At 34.8% G+C, this 18,286-nt stretch overlaps 1 protein-coding gene across 2 annotated transcripts in view; it reads left to right on the forward strand.

The window, feature by feature from the left end:
* LOC124363868 (runt-related transcription factor 3-like) overlaps positions 1-17,806 on the forward strand; it is a 61,907-nt gene extending 44,101 nt beyond the window's left edge. The window contains exons 3-5 of one of the 2 annotated variants that reach the window (XM_046819133.1): positions 12,959-13,111; positions 16,263-16,457; positions 16,709-17,806. In XM_046819133.1, coding sequence (XP_046675089.1) covers positions 12,959-13,111; positions 16,263-16,457; positions 16,709-17,130 — 770 coding nt within the window. In that variant the 3' untranslated portion in view covers positions 17,131-17,806. The remainder of the gene's footprint in view (positions 1-12,958; positions 13,112-16,262; positions 16,458-16,708) is intronic. The other variant, XM_046819134.1, reaches the window with a different exon arrangement.
* Positions 17,807-18,286: the final 480 nt, after the last annotated feature.

Consider the following 18,286-nt stretch of genomic DNA (forward strand, 5'->3'; position numbering starts at 1 on the left):
TGTTATTAGTAAGTAGAAGACTTGCATTTTTTAAGTTTTCCACGTCTAAACCGGATGACTACAGTTGTGAATCAGGACAAAGACAAAATGTTACGGTAAATGTAAGGTGAAATACAGTTACATGTGAGTTAATTTTAAGATTTAATGTAATTGTATTAATTGTTCATACACTTATACACTCTACAATCGTCAAACTATATATGTTTTCTAACATCATATTCAGTACATCAACATCTGTCTTCTCAGTAAATGGAAATAACACTCCACTTACGATTATTTTTTATTGTGTCTCAGTAAATTGTAAGTGAAACATTACCTCTTGCTGGTTAAAAATCATTTCGTTAATTTATTTTTTGGCTCTCTTACTTAATGAAATAAACTTAAAACTATTATTTGTTATTGCATATTTAAAGAAGTATTTAACAGTGTAAAAGATTTAGTACAATTTGCATGGATATATTTAAAACGCTATCTTTCAAGTACATATTAAATATTTTAAAATACAAAAAAATGTATTCAAATATATTTTTTCAATATATTTCTTTTATTTATTTTTTTATATATGTGCATAACAAAAGATTTTTTTTCAGTTGAAGGGCATCAGCTATCCATTATTTTGCAAATGTTGTAACAATTCCAATGGAAATCTGTTAACTTACCAAAAGCTTCCTCCTCTCAACTGTGACATGTTTGTTGCTCCCGGCTTGAGGAAGCGCACCTTAAAAATGGCCGTGCTCGCTTACGCGTTGAGGTTTTTCGTGAGAGAAAACTTCCGTTGGACTTTTTATTAAAATGTTAAATAGTTGCTATCTCATAAATCTTTTATAACTATATTGGTTTTTTGTTATTAGAGTTTAAACGTTTTCATCAGGAGCCATTTGTCGATAAACTAAATCACACATTTCCCCCAATTATTTGTTATGATCAAATAGCAAATTTTGGTATCTTTAGCATTTCTAGACTTCTAAAGATAAAACTTTTTTAGAAAAATACAAAATGGTAGGTAACACGTGGCTACGTTTCTCGGTCAATGTTAACAGATCATTTTTTGTTTGGAATTATGAGTCATCAGTCACAGAAATTTGTGATACCCTTTTTTTAAATATCCTGTATTTAATAAGAGTTTAATATTTAATTTTCTGGATAACCAATATATATATATATATATATATATATATATATATATATATATATATATATAAACACTAAAATATATTTAGACGTTTGTATTATTTTTTAAATGAGTAATTAATTTTTCATCATTCCTAGACCAAAAATAAGGTTGTAAAAGTTCACGAGGAGGCTTAACATAGCTGTTATGGGGTTAAAATCAAGATGGCCTTATGTACAGCCGGTTCTTAAAACAGAAAGCCGTTCATTGGCTTAATTAGTGTTAGGGTAGGTTTAAAAAAAATAATATCATCAAATTAAATACTGCAGTTTTAGCAAATAAAATTGCTTCTGTACCGTACAATGAGCCATGTCGTATGATATGAGCTGAAGCGGTGTATCGTAAGCGGCATGCTAGAGCGCGTGTTTTTGACAGTCACCAACACCAAGTAAACTACGTCTAATTAATTATTTCCATGAAATTCAAGTTACCGTGATTAATGGTTCACTGCAAGAGCTTCATTATCGTAGTACTCTTACTTTGCGAAATTTAAAATCTCTTTTATGAAATCATAATTTTTCCATGTCATGTAGCCATTTTCCGTATAAAAACCGAAAGGTTCGCGGCCTCTATTGTAGTCACAACTACTGACGGTAACTACCACATTTCCGGCGGCGAGGCTACCAATGAGGAGGTTTTGCGGCCGTTCTTCACGCGGTCGACCACAGCGGACCGGATATTGAGAGGGGCAAAGAACATGATGAGTTGCCGCTCGCAAACCAAATTACAACACAATCAACGCACAAATAATCCGGCCACACCTGGAATTGCACTGCGCCATCTGCACACGTCATCATTGTCATTTAAAATAGAATTGCATCGGTGATTTCATACCGGCACGCTCTATCATGCTTCCGCTCTTCTATCAGGCTGGACGTCCAATCCGATGTGAATTGTGAATTACAGTGCTAGTGCGTTACTGTGGTTCCGATTGAGGCTGTAATGAGATTGCTAAATAAGTTACAGCCTACGTGATATTGGACTACAGTTAATGGTTTCTCTACTTAGCTACTAAAATATGTTATGTTTCATTACCATGAAACATTTTCTAAAGTTTAAAACTTATCGTGTATTGGAAAATGAATAGCAGCCTATATAGAATGAGTGAGGTTAACCTTTTTGTCTGTTCGTATTCTTGGTCGCTGGCTTAGTACATAGATAACATCGAGTTTGGTCGAAATAATAATTGATCTTGTACATTTTATAATTTATTATTATTATGTGGCATTTTGTGCTTTGATAGTCTATCCCTTAATATAAGGCCTCTGTAGAAAGAAAAAAAGGCACTTCAAATTTTTGTGGCTTTGAAACCACAATAATATTTAGCTGAAAACTACATGGAGCTAACAGGTAAATATTTTCTAACAAAATATCACATTATTGGCTGATCGTGAGAAAAGAAGGGGAAACTGTCAAAACTAAGATGTTACATTTACAATATAGAATATTCAATTGGGCGCTTATTACAAAAAGTTGTTTGTCAATATGAAATTCAATAAAGAATCTCAACATTTTGAATCTAATTTCTCACTTATCAAGGGAAACTGGACGCACCATAGAGATTAAATAGACTTGCAAGCCAAGTATTGCTGTAACACCGTGATGTTAATAACGAAACGAATACTCGCTACTTCTTAGGCCACAAATATCCAGCCTCGATGTACAGGTTCTCCGAGTTTCAATGTTTCTATACGCAATAGAAACATTAGTATATTTTTCGTTAGAGCTTCTTCGTCGCCGACTTTCTTTGAATCTCTTCAGACTCCAGATTCGAAAAGTCAAGTCTCAGGCAGCGTCAGAGACCAGACGCTGAAATAAAAGAAAGGTGAACTGGAGTTAAACTCAAAATTCAAATAGTAAGGTGTGGATCTTCGCAGCTACTATAACATATGCTCTATAGGCTATAATATCACCTTAGAAAAAGCAGCATGGCCCTCAAAATTGTTAAACACGTTTATTAACTATAAATTATTTTCAGCATTACAGAATTACTATTAAATAAAAATAAAGATTATTTTAACGGAGAGAAAAGCTTATAGCATTTAGGATATATTATTTTATCACCTCCTAGAACACAGAACCTAATCGATTTACACATGCAACCTTAACATGCTACATTTCAACCTTAAATCGCCTTTTTACAACTGGTCTGCAAGTTACATTAGATCCTGCTACTCATTAAAAGCCCCATTGCTCTTACATTGCCTGCTAGAAACACACGAGGGTGAGATGCGTCCAGTTAAACTGCGAAATATTCCCTCTACGTCTTTCCGTAAATCACGCAAGTGTGAGCGGCTGCACGCGTGTTGTGGCGGGTTGGTGGGTGGGAGGGGGGAGAAGGGGTCGGGAAGAGCCCTCTGGGACATGTTTGGAAACAAGCAGCAAGATTTACAAACATTCTTCTGCACAAGAATGTGTGCCGCCTGGGCCGACATAGAGGCTCCATTCTGGCCCCACTTCGACACAGTATTATTTAAACATTGTATTGTTTCGAAATAATCAATAATTATTTGAAAAAAATACACAATGTTTTAAAAATACAATTTGTTTTATTTATGTATATTAAATGAGGTTTGGAAGGAATTTACTATTATAAATGAGTAAGATGAAAGTATTGTTTCAATTGCATACAAGTTACTAGTAGGCGAACCCACGTGTCACATAACCGGCTTCACTGATGTTGCATAAATCTATAGCCTATTTCATTCTGATAGTTAGGCCATATTTATTACCGTGCCACATGTAAAACATTATTGTGCGATTTTTGTGTTGCTATCATAATACCAATATACAAATTGCTACTAACGCTCAGCCACATCAAATGGATAGATATCACCGTCCTTGAACACGATGTTCCTTATACAGAAATAGGACGTCTTGCAACATTTCAAGTCTGTAGGTCAGCTTGTTCTCGAGATATCGTGAGGACAGACAGACAGACAGACAGAAAGCTAGACAGATAGAGAGAGATACAGAAATTAAATGTTCTTCACTAACGCTCAGCCAGTAATGCTATGTTTTGGTAGAACCTATGTTATCGTCGAATGTTTGATGACGTTAACCAATTTTTTATTTCCACAGTTCCTTTAAATTAAATAACGTTTTGCCGTTTATATTTATGCGTGATTACGAAATTGCTTAATTTTTATACTTAAAATTACTGTGATTTTTATAAAGAGTGATACAAGATTAGTTTTATACTTTCTATATTGAGGAGAAGCATCTTACAGAGATTTCTATTAAATACAAAAATTATTTTTCCGAACCTTAAATTCATTCACCTATAAATTTGCCCAAGATAGTTTTTTAAATCAATACATGATACGTGTCCAGCTTCCACATTTTAAACCCTTTGTGCCACGATCTACTTCAGTGTATCTAAAGCTAGCTAGTATACACGAAATACACTCTCACACGCACACACACTAGCAGGGGATAATGAAGCGCACTTGTAGGCAGCGGCTAGAGGCAATAAAGACACATTAATAGACCGTGCGTAAACACCGAGCGCTTTGAGAGTTGCCGCGCAAACACGTTCACACACGGACATGGCACACAGGGCTGTCGGCAGTCTGTTAACTGATACACCAGCACGCTGTGACACACAACAGGGCACAAAACACGTCTCCACCAATTAGTAAACAGTCTTTGAACACGCGATCCTCGTCCGCGTTACAATTGTCACTCTCCCTCCTTGCTTCACGTTGTCATCACACCTGGGGGGAGAAGAAAGCGAGCCATCTCCAGTTTGGCATTGGCCTTTTGGTTTGGTGTCCCAGCTTACTGAACATTCTCTTGTACGTGCTGTGTTCTGAAATACGATTTACTGAAAATATTTTTATGGATTTCTTCATTGATCTTTATGTCGCTTTCGTGTACTCCATAATGAAAAAACTCCCTTTCCGCACAGTTGGGAAAAATCGAGTTTTCGTATATGGATGTCATCGTGAAATATAAGAAACATGAATAATATTGCTACAGAGGTGCTGACGACTCTTAAATACTACCTTTGTCAAATAAGTATGTTATTTCCGAAAATTTTAAAATGCCCATACATAATCGGTATTTTTAAGCAAATACGAGTAAACATTAAAACACAAAAGAAGCATAATTTGTTTATATGTAAATAATAACAAATAAATAATAAACTTATATTAAAACGAAAAATTGCGATTCCTTAAGTTGAATTTATTTTGGGATGGTGAGTAGCAAAGATAAACAAGGAGGTTCTGAAAAAAATGGGAATTAATTCAGCAGAAAACCGATTCCAATACAATTTACATATGAGTGTTCTTATATCTTTCACTTATTGGTGTAGTAAAAAATTATACAATCTGTAAAAAGTTATTGACATAAAGTTTAGCATTTATAAAATTATATGTTTTCCTCACTTTCCCAGCATATAATTTGGAAAGAATAGTGTTCCAATGGTTTCCAAAACAGCTGCTCCTTTTCCACAATCTCACAAAACTCACAGAAACGTAAAGATAATTTTCATTGTATAAGCACAAAACTTGATTTATCTTGAAAAACATAGAAGAATTACCCCTAAGATATAAATTAGAAGTCAATTGCGACGGTTTCGGTGGTCATCAAAAGGGAAAGTATTAAAAGGGTAAAAAATATTATATGGACATTTTTTACTACTCATGTTGTAAATTTCACACACTTTAAGCCGACGGATAGGCATGAAAATTAGTGTTAAGTCAGCGTTGGCTAATCGTACATAAACGGATTGTTTTTACGTAAAGTACCGGTTTTTACGCGCTTCGAGCTAAGAAATATATTATTTCCAAAATAGTTCTTATTTAATCTTTTAATTCATTATATTTCCTCCTATTATGACTTTTACTAAAACTAGCGAGGCTGATGATTTATTTTCTTCCTCTGGAGAAATTCGTCTATTTGAAGAAATTCGGGGTTATTGTTATAATGAAAATTGGTTCTCATTATATGATTGTTCAGTCTATATACTCCATTCTCGTCACTGCTTCTGTGCTGCAAGGCGGATTAATACTCAGCGTGGCCAGCCAGCTCAGCGTGTAGACGAGAGCCTTAGCGGATATCGAACAGACGCCGTACTGCACGGGTTCTCACAGAAGGGAGGCGATTTCATTAGAAAGTTGTAGGCTTCAGAAAGTTGTGACGGGCGTAACCGCAGCGACCGGCTGCCGGTTCGCACCACCGCGCCGCGCCGCGCCTCCTCCCGTCGATAACGGTGTATCGACTCATCGACCGGCGCGGACAGAGCCGGACACTGCCCTAATTAAGTGGCCTTTAAATTAAGACGACAGACCGTCAGTAGCTGTATTTTCGTTAAACATATCCATGCTTCTGTTTTTATCAAATTTTGTCAATTTCCGTAATTAAATACTAGGTAAATAATTTTTTTTGTAAAAAGTACATTTGGTACACAATCTTTGGGAGAATAATATAAATTTTTATCAACAACATACGCTTTGAGTAACTACCAAAAGGGTGGATACATGAAATATTTTTTTTATTCGTAAATAATGATTCTGAACTACTTTAGATACCATACGATATGTTTTGGAAAATTAATTTATGCAATTGGGGCCGGTTTTTTAATGTCTAGCACCATTTAAAATTAAGAAAGGATGTAAAGAAAAAATCGGCTGACCCAGCACTCAATCTTTCCGAACCGGGTAATGGAGGGTCTAAGCAAACCGAGCCGGGTTAAGTCCGAGTGCTTTCTGGCGCCATTAATATTTAGCGTAAATCAGTCCGCACTAAGACGGCTGCTTTGCATGCTCCTCTGCTACAGACGCTACGGTACGGTCCGGCCTAATTAATTAAACAAGCGATTCATTAGTGATTCACCCTTCACTCTGGATGAGCGGAGAGAGCCTCACTTAATCCCTCCCCCCAAACGCCCCCTCAACCCTCTTAACAACATTGCCGGCAACCTCACTGAGAACTGTTCGCTTCAATTTGCTTACATTTCCTGAGCAAAGAACGCTTCCCAGACCACCTTCCAGTCTTTGATAAGGAATTAGACTGCTCTTTCACCTTGGCCGACGAGCGCTTAAAGGAACCTCGTCGATTTAAGGCCGGTCATTTAGAGCAGTTTCTTTGCGTCTTGTGCTTTTCCAAAAGATCTACTTCATTCATTTGGTTATCGTTAAAAGCATAATAAACAGAAAACGTGCAAGTTACTGCTAATAATATTATTTCACATAAATGAATAGTTTGAAAATTATTCAGGTAGCCGTTTCATAACATTATGTGAATTTTTTCATGCACAAAGCCTAGTTAGGATACGCAAATAGAAGGTTTTCCCTGGTCTAAAATTAAAAAAGTTAAAGATATCTGTAATAAGACGTATATCATTGTTATGTATTGTTAACTGGGATTGATATAAAATAACTGAGTGTTCAATGTCTAACTAAAAGATCATAAGTTTACTATTGGACTTCACAAGTCAAATTGGATTTACCCTAAAAATTATAAAACATTAAAAGCTAGCACATGCTTTATAATTTAATGAATTATATTTATATCTCCTGGAAATCTTTATATGTACAAAACAATATATGTTTGACATTTCACATAAGCAGTTGTTATCATTTCTAAAAATATATCCAAAATAATAAAGCATTAAGGTAATTTATTGAATTTAAATCACAAACGTAATTAGGAATTTGTATTCATAGTATATGGCGTTTTGCGTTTATTCACTCCCCCTAGCAGAAATTCTCAAACGGACACAAGAGTGAACATTATAGGCTATAGACTTGCATGACCATACAATAAAACAATTTCTTTAACATTTTAAACGCTTCCCTATATTTTTTCACACTTAAAATTGCGATGTATGATGTTTTAATTAGACTAACTTCCCTTTTCACATTGGAAAATGCCATGAGATATCAGCAGAAGGCCGCCGTAATTCTATCTCTGCCTATCCTAAATACCCTGATACTCGCAAGCAGTGTAAAACAATAGACTGTAGGTTTCGATCTTCTTGCATAATAGAGTATGTACGTGTAGTCTCAAGGCATTCATAAATTTATAAGTTTATCTAATCGGTGTTAATCCTTTCTTTGGGCGTAGCCCAATCTAATGTTGAAAAGTTTTCGGACCAAAGTGTAAGTTATTTTATAATTTCTTATAATAAATAGCTTTTAAAGAATGCGATACAACGAGTTAATGGTCATAACATAGGTCTAGAACCGTAACAAAATCGATAGATAAACTTCGTTCTTGAAAGGTGGTCTTTAATTTATAAAATGTTAGTCAAAATATTTTATGTGACCACAACCTAATAACTATTCCTATGTACTCTAGACACAACAAAACGATAAATGTACTTATATAAACTCTTACCTTATATGTTATGTGTTATATGTTATAAACTATTCTGTTAATGGTTCGTCTTTGCATCACCGAATGCCCCAATTAACCTTGAATTTTTCTATCTGATGTACTAGGCACTATATTTTAGGGTTCTATTTTCGTTCTTCGTCCGGACAGAACCGATATATCCCTATTTTAACTCTCTCTAATTGTTGCGTCGTTTAAGTATGTTATATATTTTCAAACGAGATTCTAAGACTATGAACTGATAACAAGGTTAAAAAGGGCTGGGCTTTTGGGACATCCAGTTTATATATAATACATCATATAATACTTTAAGAAAATGCAATACATTAAGAAAACCAATTTTTTTAAATTTGACAAAATTGTTGCATAAATAAGGAACTTAATTTTATGTATGCGTAAGGGATTTTGCGCCTTATTTTATAAACTGATTGGTTTAGCTGGTTAGCTAAGAGTAAACCTTAATACCTTAAAATCTTCACATCCTTTTAGTGTCAGTCAAATCGCGGCATAAACGAACTTCTCAAAAGCGTAATCGAGGGGAACCAGGTTGGTTGCGGGTCGCCCATGCTGACGGGTGGTGGTTTCCGGGTTAGGGGTGGGTAAATCGGTGATGGTGGTGGTGGTGGTATAGGTGGAGGTGGCACGCGTGTCGAGGGTGGCGTGCTGCGTCTTAGTCTTCATAATCCCCGTCGCTTTCAGACAGCTCATTTGTAAGAGAAGGCTTACAGGGAGATGATGTTGGGTGAGTGAGTTATAGACCAGGTTGTCGCTGATATTTAGCCCCTGAGAGCTCCCTGCTGTCGCATTGCCTCATCTGGACCATGTGTCTTCGACGGGAATACCACCCGCTCTCACGAGATTTAGGATAAATTATTACTCACTTGACGTGTGAGACCTTCACAATTAATGATGAATTAACCACTCTCTTCTGAAAGTTTTAAATGATCTTCTGTGTTTTTGGTATTCGAAAACTTAAGAATGAAAGTGTCACTTAGAATATTTCAATTCTGAGAATGTCACTATTCAGTTATATGTAACGTCTGGGATAGTTCTATAATAAATCAGTTTGAAATAAACAACGCAATGCAAACAGCCTTTTGATAAAATTATCAGTCATGAATGCATGGATGGAGCAATACGTGTTATATAATTTCAATGTCTCGATTGATGAAATTATTTCACCTTATTCTGTAATTTAACTTTCATAAATGACGCAGTGTCTAAACAGAATTATTAAGAAATGTTCGTAACTTTTTCATCGGTGTAACTTTTGTTACAATACAATCTTAGATAATCATTTGAAAAACAGTGATACCTAATTGATTCAAATTCTTGAAACAAAATAATTAAATTGAATGTAAAAGTTTGTCCAAATACGGAACTAAAAACAATCAGTACTCTTAATTCGTTTACCCTTCCCAAATAAAATACTCTTTTTTCAATTTTTTAAGTTTATTCCTGTAAATTGAAGTTTAAGTTTATTTCATAGCCTTTGAACCAGAGTGACTTTACATTTTCTGTGTTATCTAGTATTGCTTTAATTTTAATAAAAACCATTTATAAAATTCCTTAAAACCTTTTTAGATACAAAAGGTCCTAAAAAGAACCTTAACTCATCTTTTAAAATATACTTTTGTATTATTACAATTCATTGCGACCTCACATATTTTGTATGGAAAGTAAATATATGTATAAAAGAACAAGAAATTCATATTACTCTCTAAGTCGATCACTTTAAGCATCAAAACCGTTAGCTTTATCTATACTTGCTGTATATAGGTTCTGAGATTAGCGGTAAGACATAAGAAGCAATAATTTCCAAGTGTAAGCAGGAGCCTTAACCAATGCAGGTTAATGATTTATTGATTGATAGAACCACCTTGTAGGTTTACTCTCTCCTTCTGTGTGAATACCTTTCGTGCAACGGTAATACTCTACAGCGATTTGCTACTTTAAGATCATCTAACATAAAATAAAAAATTAACATTTAACAAAACTTTTTCTTTAAAATAACAGTTTTACATTTAATTGGCAAATATTCCAAAATATTTTTTTGATTTCAATAGGTATTTAAGCATAATTGGTTGTTTTAAAAATTGTTAAAAATGTAAAAAATTAGCTTAAACAAACATCCGATCATTCAGAGAGTTTAAAACCGTACACACATATGCAATAAAACAATGTTTTACAAATTACATGGAATAAAAATCTGAAATTTAAAAATAAATATAGTTCTTTTAGAGAATCAATCCTATTTCAACCTCTATTGCTGGTTTATCCTCCTTGGCTATCCCTTTTCTGTTTACCTCATAAGGCACGTGTGTTCAAATTTTATATTTTTTAGGACATTAGGAAGTAGAAAAACAAAAGTATGGTTCATCGCTTCATCGGTGATTGGTCTTCATGACTTTTTCTATTTACACCATGACGCCCAGATGGGTGAGTCAAATTTAATATGTTTAAGATATCGGGAAGTTGGAAAGACAAGTATATTGTTCTACTTGGGGTTAGGCAACCCCATTTCAACCTCAATATCATCATGAAATGCATTTATCTAACTGGGAGCATAAGGTACTTCTGTATCAAATTTAATCTTTCTAGGTCACTGAAAGATATATTTATTCTTGAGTTTGCAACCCGATTTGAACCCTTATGAATATGAATTATTTATAAAAATGCTTTAGTTTTTTTAGTTTTAGTCATAAGTAATAGAGTACCATATTAGAACTTTCTGGGATATCGGAAAGTTGGAGAATTATTGGTGAGTAAGTGAGATTGAGCGAGGGCCTTATATAGAGAGATTACTTTGCTTTTATTTGACAAAAACATAAACAGAGTGTAGTGAGGTTTTGAACACCTTTCTTCATTGATGATAAAGTTCCAAAATGGTATAGCTTTTACTACATATATAAGCTAACAATACTTTAAATATAAAGTAGTACTAAATTATAAGCTTCAAAGCTTCACATTTTGATGTGTATTGGCCAACTGAAACTAACCTAAGCAAGAGGCTTGGCAAATGTTTTCAGCGCATGATGTTTTTTTTATTTTTTAAACACTCACAGATTAAGGAAAATATAAATCTATGACAAAAATGCTAACTAATTTTATATTCAAAAAAGTAATTTACTGTACTAATACCTTTTTCGTTTACAAAAAAAACATGTTTTAATCAAGTGTGTGATTTGAGTGTTACTCGTATTCAGCAATTTAAGTTGCAAGTCAATTAATAATATTAAAAAAAGTATTCTGCAGACAAGGCAACACATGAAAAATTCAGACAGAAACTGCATATGATCCGAGAAATTTACACATTTGTATCTCCTGTTAGGATTTCCTACCGAGGCTTTCAAACTCGTCCCAGAGCAACAAAAAGTTCATCTTTTGTATGTATCTTATAAATATTATGTAATGATGACTTCCTTCTATAACACTGGAAAAAACTTCACGTTCATTTTTTACGGTGTGGTGACCCTTTTGTGGGTTATATGAAGTATTGAAATAGGATGGGAATTTAATTTTTTTTTTAAAGCAACTTGCCTCAAAGCGCTAGATAAGTTATTTTCCCCTGTTATGTCACGTTAACATTGCCTCTAGGCAAAGTTCTCCTGAAAGTCTTTGGAACATGACGTATAGCATCGATTAAGGATAGGTAGCAGAGACGTTTCCTTTCAACGACCATCACTTTTCTTGAGGATGGCAGGGAAAATTATCACTGTTTTCCGGTTGTGGGCTATATAGAACCCTTTTCGCAAAATCGGGAAATAGATTATAGGGATTGAGATCAATGTATTTACAATAACAGATTAAAGTGATTATATGAAATATTTCGCCGTTTAACCTTCTGCTTCAGTTAATGGGCTCCTGATAAAATTATACAAAACCGGTAGTAGAAAATCCATGAATAGAATTATTGAGTGTGGGGTATTTCTCCCACTGACTATCACGCCACAAAGGATTGTAGCCTATATAACTTTTTTTACGTTATCATAACGTTTAAACTTTGAAAACTGCTAAGTTTCTTTGTATATTGTAAGCTATATATATATATATATATATATATATATATATATATACTATATATATATATACTATATATATATATATATATATATATATATATATATATATATATATTTACTTATTTATTTAGTTACCTTTAGTTTTTTGGTCTGGTATATGTATCAAATATTGAGAACAAAGAATTCTCTAAGATAAATGCAGTATGTAGCATTCGTGACACATTGGGTAATGCCAAAAAAACTTAAATGTATCATGTAATGTTGTAAACAAATTAGCGTTCAGTTTAATTTCTCATATATGTGTTATATATGATTTCTATTGTCGTTTTAATTTAATCGTTGAAATTGTAAAGGAAAGAAACACAGATTTTTGTTAGCCACCGTCGAGTTTACTCTGGGGCAGGTGGCAATGCTGATCCAGTGCTCTCTGTTCTAGGGCAGCAGCAGCAGTTCCATGCCTTCGCCTTCGGTCAGCGGCCCTTCCTCTCCGGGCACTTCGGCAGCCCCTTGGACCCGTTGCAGCGCACCACCGACCCCCTAGCCTTCCGCATGCCCACCATGTCCAGCTGTCAAAGTAGGCGCATATTTCTTTAAAAAAACTGTTTCAGTTAACTGACAGCTCTTGTCTGTTTCTTAATACCGTGAAATCTACTATTGAATGCAAAAATACCTGATACTTGCTACGCTTGTAACTGTTATGCAACCTTTTAAAATTCTGGTACCTAATCTGTTTGTTTTCCTTTTTTGCTTCTCTATACAATTACTTAATAATAATTCCTAAACCCGAATAGCAACATGTTGACCAAGTGTTCGGATACATTTTTTATATTTTGAAAATATTATGTTTTTTTTGTTTTTAGTAGTATATTTATTTACATTTTATCTAGTTATTTGAAAAAAAAAAACTATTATTCATACAGGGGAGGATAAAGCCATTTGTCCCTGTAGTAATGTAGAATAAATTCTTCGTAAATGTTTAAATGCTCAGCGTAGAACATACTATCACTTCAAATAGCTTATTCAAAGAGATTTGTATTATACATTAATATACAAATACAATTTAAACCACGTCCAGGCAACCAGAGATTTTTTGAGTCGGTTTAAGTTTAGATGATTTGGATCTATTAACTATTTTAAACTTGATTTTAGTAATTAATATATTAAAAGGCACATATAAAATTATTGAAATTTTACGTTTCTTTAGCTTCAGTTCCTTTTAATTTACTTATCAGTCCCACTGTATTTATTGCAAGCAGTAAGATATTATTTTTTTAGTGTAAAAATAAATTCATTCTGCATTCTCCGTGTATTATGTAAGTGATTAGATTTCAATTTGAAATCGAAAATGTTACTGCTCTCAAACCAAATCCTATTGTACAATATTGCTAGTTTAATTCTTCAAATTTACGTACAAAATTCCATTTTATCAATTACAGTTTTACTATTGCGCAATCTTACTCATTGGACGTAATATAGAAACTTTACGGTAGTAAATAAACAGTAATGTATGATGAAATAACGAATGTTATTATACCCGTGCCAACCACGCGTAACAACATAGCCTGCGGACTAATCGATACCGAAAGTTGCAGAAGGACTGCAAGCGTCGATACAGGCCCAAAGCTGTGAAAAACAATTAATTGCTAAGTCCCGTACTGCACTGGACGCAAAATATTTTCATTAAAACTGTCCCCGAAAAACGTGAAAAATTCGATGCGAACGACTCGAATTGACGGCGGCGCCGGCTCGCGCTGCTGATTAAAAATTTCACTTCTATTTTATCAACGGAATTCTGATCAACGGCTATATGAAAATTCCATTTCTTGTTGATATTAAAAACTACGGTCGGCGCTTTTGTCGTGGTAAAAATGCATCGCAGTGGGGTCCGGCTTTACAGTGCTTGATTAAACACGACACCCCCCGCCCGTCAAATCTGTCACAGCAACAGGACTGGTAGTTCGTCTGCGTGCATCCCCCGTCATACCTCTCGGGCTGTTTGTATGTGTGTTTTTTTTCTTCTTTAAGGTCGTCAACAAAACGCCTAGTAAATGCAGAATTATCAACTCTCCAAATATAACTATTAAAGCACTACAATAAACTGACTAACATATACATAGTTATTTAAAATTGTTTAAGCTGTTTAAGTTTTCAAAGCCAAATAAAGCACAATATGTTTATATTACTGTTTTTATGAACAAAGCCCTACCTCATACATTTTACTCTAGAGCATATGCCCATGGAAGTAGACAAACAAACCTACAGAGACATGCTGTATTAGTCTATTATATCTACAGCATATTTACAACAAACATTCAGGGAAAAAATAGTTACTCGTATAGGAATAATTTTATGATTTTTTATATAGGCAGTCTATAAGAAGTATATTTTGTTATTTTCCAACGATGAAATTTATCACACAAGTGCCGTATGCTCTCAACAGACAAAGAAAAATATTTTTCATAAAGATCAACTACGTATAGAGGATTTGAACCCCATTCAATTCCTTAAAAAACGTTATTTTTGTTTACAGAATCAAGTTGTCCACCACTTTTTTTGCCTGAATTAGACTATTCAGACTAATTTAGTTGATTAGCTTTTATATCGCCGGGTATACTACAACCGGAAGAATATTTTAAATATAAACGTAAGCATTGTGGCCGAAGTAAACGTTTTAGAACTATGAACGTATATGTGTTCTTGATTGAAATCACAACGCAAAATCAACTAAGCCCCAAAAATACCTTAGCCTGCATATAAATTACAACGACCGGAAGTCACTTTTTACCAGAATACATATTCAGAAAATCGTATTATACATTTAATTGGAGCAACAATGTAAACGCTTCTATGGTACTGGAAGTAGATTACAATTACCAAAATCAGACGCTCTTAGATTGGAAAAGATTTTTCAGACCTATTTATGTATATATTTTCTTGATCGGGGCAACATTGCAAACCCTACTTCAGGGCCAAAGATACCTTAGACTGGATTAAAATTTATAATCCCCTAAAATTGACGCTTTTTGAATGAAGTAAGACATTTCAGACCAAATGTATAAATTTTCTTAATCGAGCAACAATGCAAACATTACTAGAGCGCCGGAAATAACTTCAACCGGAATAAGATTAAAAAGTTCAAAATTAATCAAATTCTTTCTGGGGTATAATTTTCAGGTTAAATAATTTTTTTATCATGGAAACTCCATAGGCAACAAGCGTTACATTTTGGTAATATAATTTATTTAAACCAGAAATGCTTCTTAACACGCCAAAACAAATAAAAAACGGTGGAAAATTTGTTTAATTTTTGAACCTCTTAGCTAAGAACAATGAAATTGTTCGTATCATAAAAATATATATTTCTAACTCAAAATTATTATAGGTTTGTATCATATTGTACAATTCCTTTTACCTTATTATTCAGGTAAAAGGCTTGACTTATGTTAAGTTTTCCTGAAAATTGTGGATGTTATACATTAAAATATTCTTGAATGTTTCAGAGAAACGTTTTTCATTGGTACTCGTAAAAAACTATTTCACTAACACACTTTAGGACCCCAAAACTGAGGTTTTTAAACTTAAATTTTAATTATTCCGAAACTTATCAGGAGATTTGAGTATTTTTCAGTAGCAATCAATCTGACTTATCGCACGAGTAAGACGATTTCTTGCTTTAATGTTTCTCGACCTTCACAATTTTTGATATGATTGCTTTGTTTCCTCAGACATGGGTCAGTTTGGGCTGAACAACTCCCACCACTGGGGCTACAGTGCAGCCACGCCATACTCCTCGTACTTGGGGGCAGGCTCTCTCAGTAGCTGCGCGGCTTCTGGAGGCTTCAATACCCCCGCCATAGGCTTCCCTGCTGGCACCGACCATAACCAGGATACCTTCCACACTGCCAGCACGACATCCTCCAGTGAGTTCATTGTATTAACGAACTGTTTCGCCAAATTTTTAACGTTTTCCTGATAGTAAAGTTTTAAGATAATAGCTATTGGATTGACAAACATGCTGCCAAGGCAGCGTACGTACGCCGACATAATGGAGATAATTTTACAATGTCTACTTAATAATCATTAGATTAAACAAGAAGGTGGTATGCAAGTAGAAAATAATTGTGCTACTTCAATGATGCGAAGTGCCTGAATTAAACATTTTTGTTAGCAGTGATGGCGGACTCAGCACCGGTGGGTGATCTGGATCAGCACCTGATGGCACCTCAATCGCAGCAACTGCACAACAACTCCGTCAACACCTCGGTGAGTCTCCCTCGGTACTCGGGCTCCGACTTCCTCAGCGGTCCTCGTTCCCTCAGCGACTCGTCCACCGCCGAGTCGCCAGTGGGCAACGAGGAGCTCCCGGGCAACCAGACCACCTTCCACCACCACCACATACACCACCACAACCCCGCCACCACCTACCCCTCCCACTACCCTGTGCTGCCGTCCCTGCTGTACTCCCAGCTCTACCACTCGTCCGGCCCGGACTTACTCTCGTCCACCCAGCTGCCTGCCCGGGGGGACGACCACAACCCGCCCCAGCGCACACACACGGCGGCGGACAACTCGGCCGTCTGGAGACCTTACTGACCCCAGGACTCTCTGGCAGACCCCCTGGCCATCTAACAGTGGACTAGAGAACCGCTCTCTCAGAACAGTGCGTGAGGGGACTTGGCGATGTTCGATTTGTATAGTTCTTTATCGTTACCATGGACCTACGCCGAGACATGACGTCACACGTGAAGATTTTATACAGTGTACCACAAAGACTTGGATGAATACACTATCGGGTTGTATATATATTTTGTTTCGTATTACAGGTTTAATTTTATTTTCAACATATTCTTAATTTTAACTGTATTATCTCTAATAATAACAATTTTCTTCCAGATTGTTTGTTACAGAACACGTAATACTGTTATGCAAGTTTAATAAGTTTTTTAATAATTTTAATGTATGTTTCACTATATGTCACCGATGATATGGCAAGCCCAGAGTTCTCAAACTGTGCACACCTCAATGTTTTCCTGTCACAGTGTCAAAAAGCTACCTGCCGTGTTCATAAAAAACGTCTGCTCCATTTACAATCCGAATGTTAATAATATATATAATACTAGGTGTTTCAAACACGACTCGGACGATTAGGGGTAATGTAGTGTCCAATTCTTTTTCGAAATCGGTGGCTCAATAATTTTTCAAAATTTGCTAAGGATATACAGTTATGACGTGTACATAATTACACTTGAGTTGTGACTTCTAAAATAACCTTGACGATTGTTATGTTTGTTATGTTAATGTTTATTTGTTGTATTTGGGTTGCTTTGTGCAAATATAAAACTATGTGCAATATAAAATGTGTAAGAAAATTGTATAAATATAAGAATAAATTATGTTTACATTTAATAACAAGTTGTTTCTTTTTATAAAATCATACTTGTATGTACGTACATGGACCTGTGATAACTTGAATTTGCGTACTTTACCTTGTCAAACGTTTTAAAAGATTATTTATTTTGAGTCATTTTACGCTCTGGAGTTTAAATTATAGGTCGACGACAGTTAAAGCACTGATCACATCATTTAACAAGGTAAAAAAATAAATTAATAAAAACACCACTCTCAATGAGGAATTCCGCTGTTCATCGATTGTTGGAGCTCGCGGTTGTGCTTGTGCGTGTGTTTGAGCGTGTGTGTTTCAATATTTTATTAATTGGATTTATTTTTCTATAATATTTTGTATGGTTTT

This window comes from Homalodisca vitripennis, chromosome 5, assembly GCF_021130785.1.
Source record: "Homalodisca vitripennis isolate AUS2020 chromosome 5, UT_GWSS_2.1, whole genome shotgun sequence".
Classification (NCBI taxonomy): Eukaryota; Metazoa; Arthropoda; class Insecta; order Hemiptera; family Cicadellidae; genus Homalodisca; species Homalodisca vitripennis.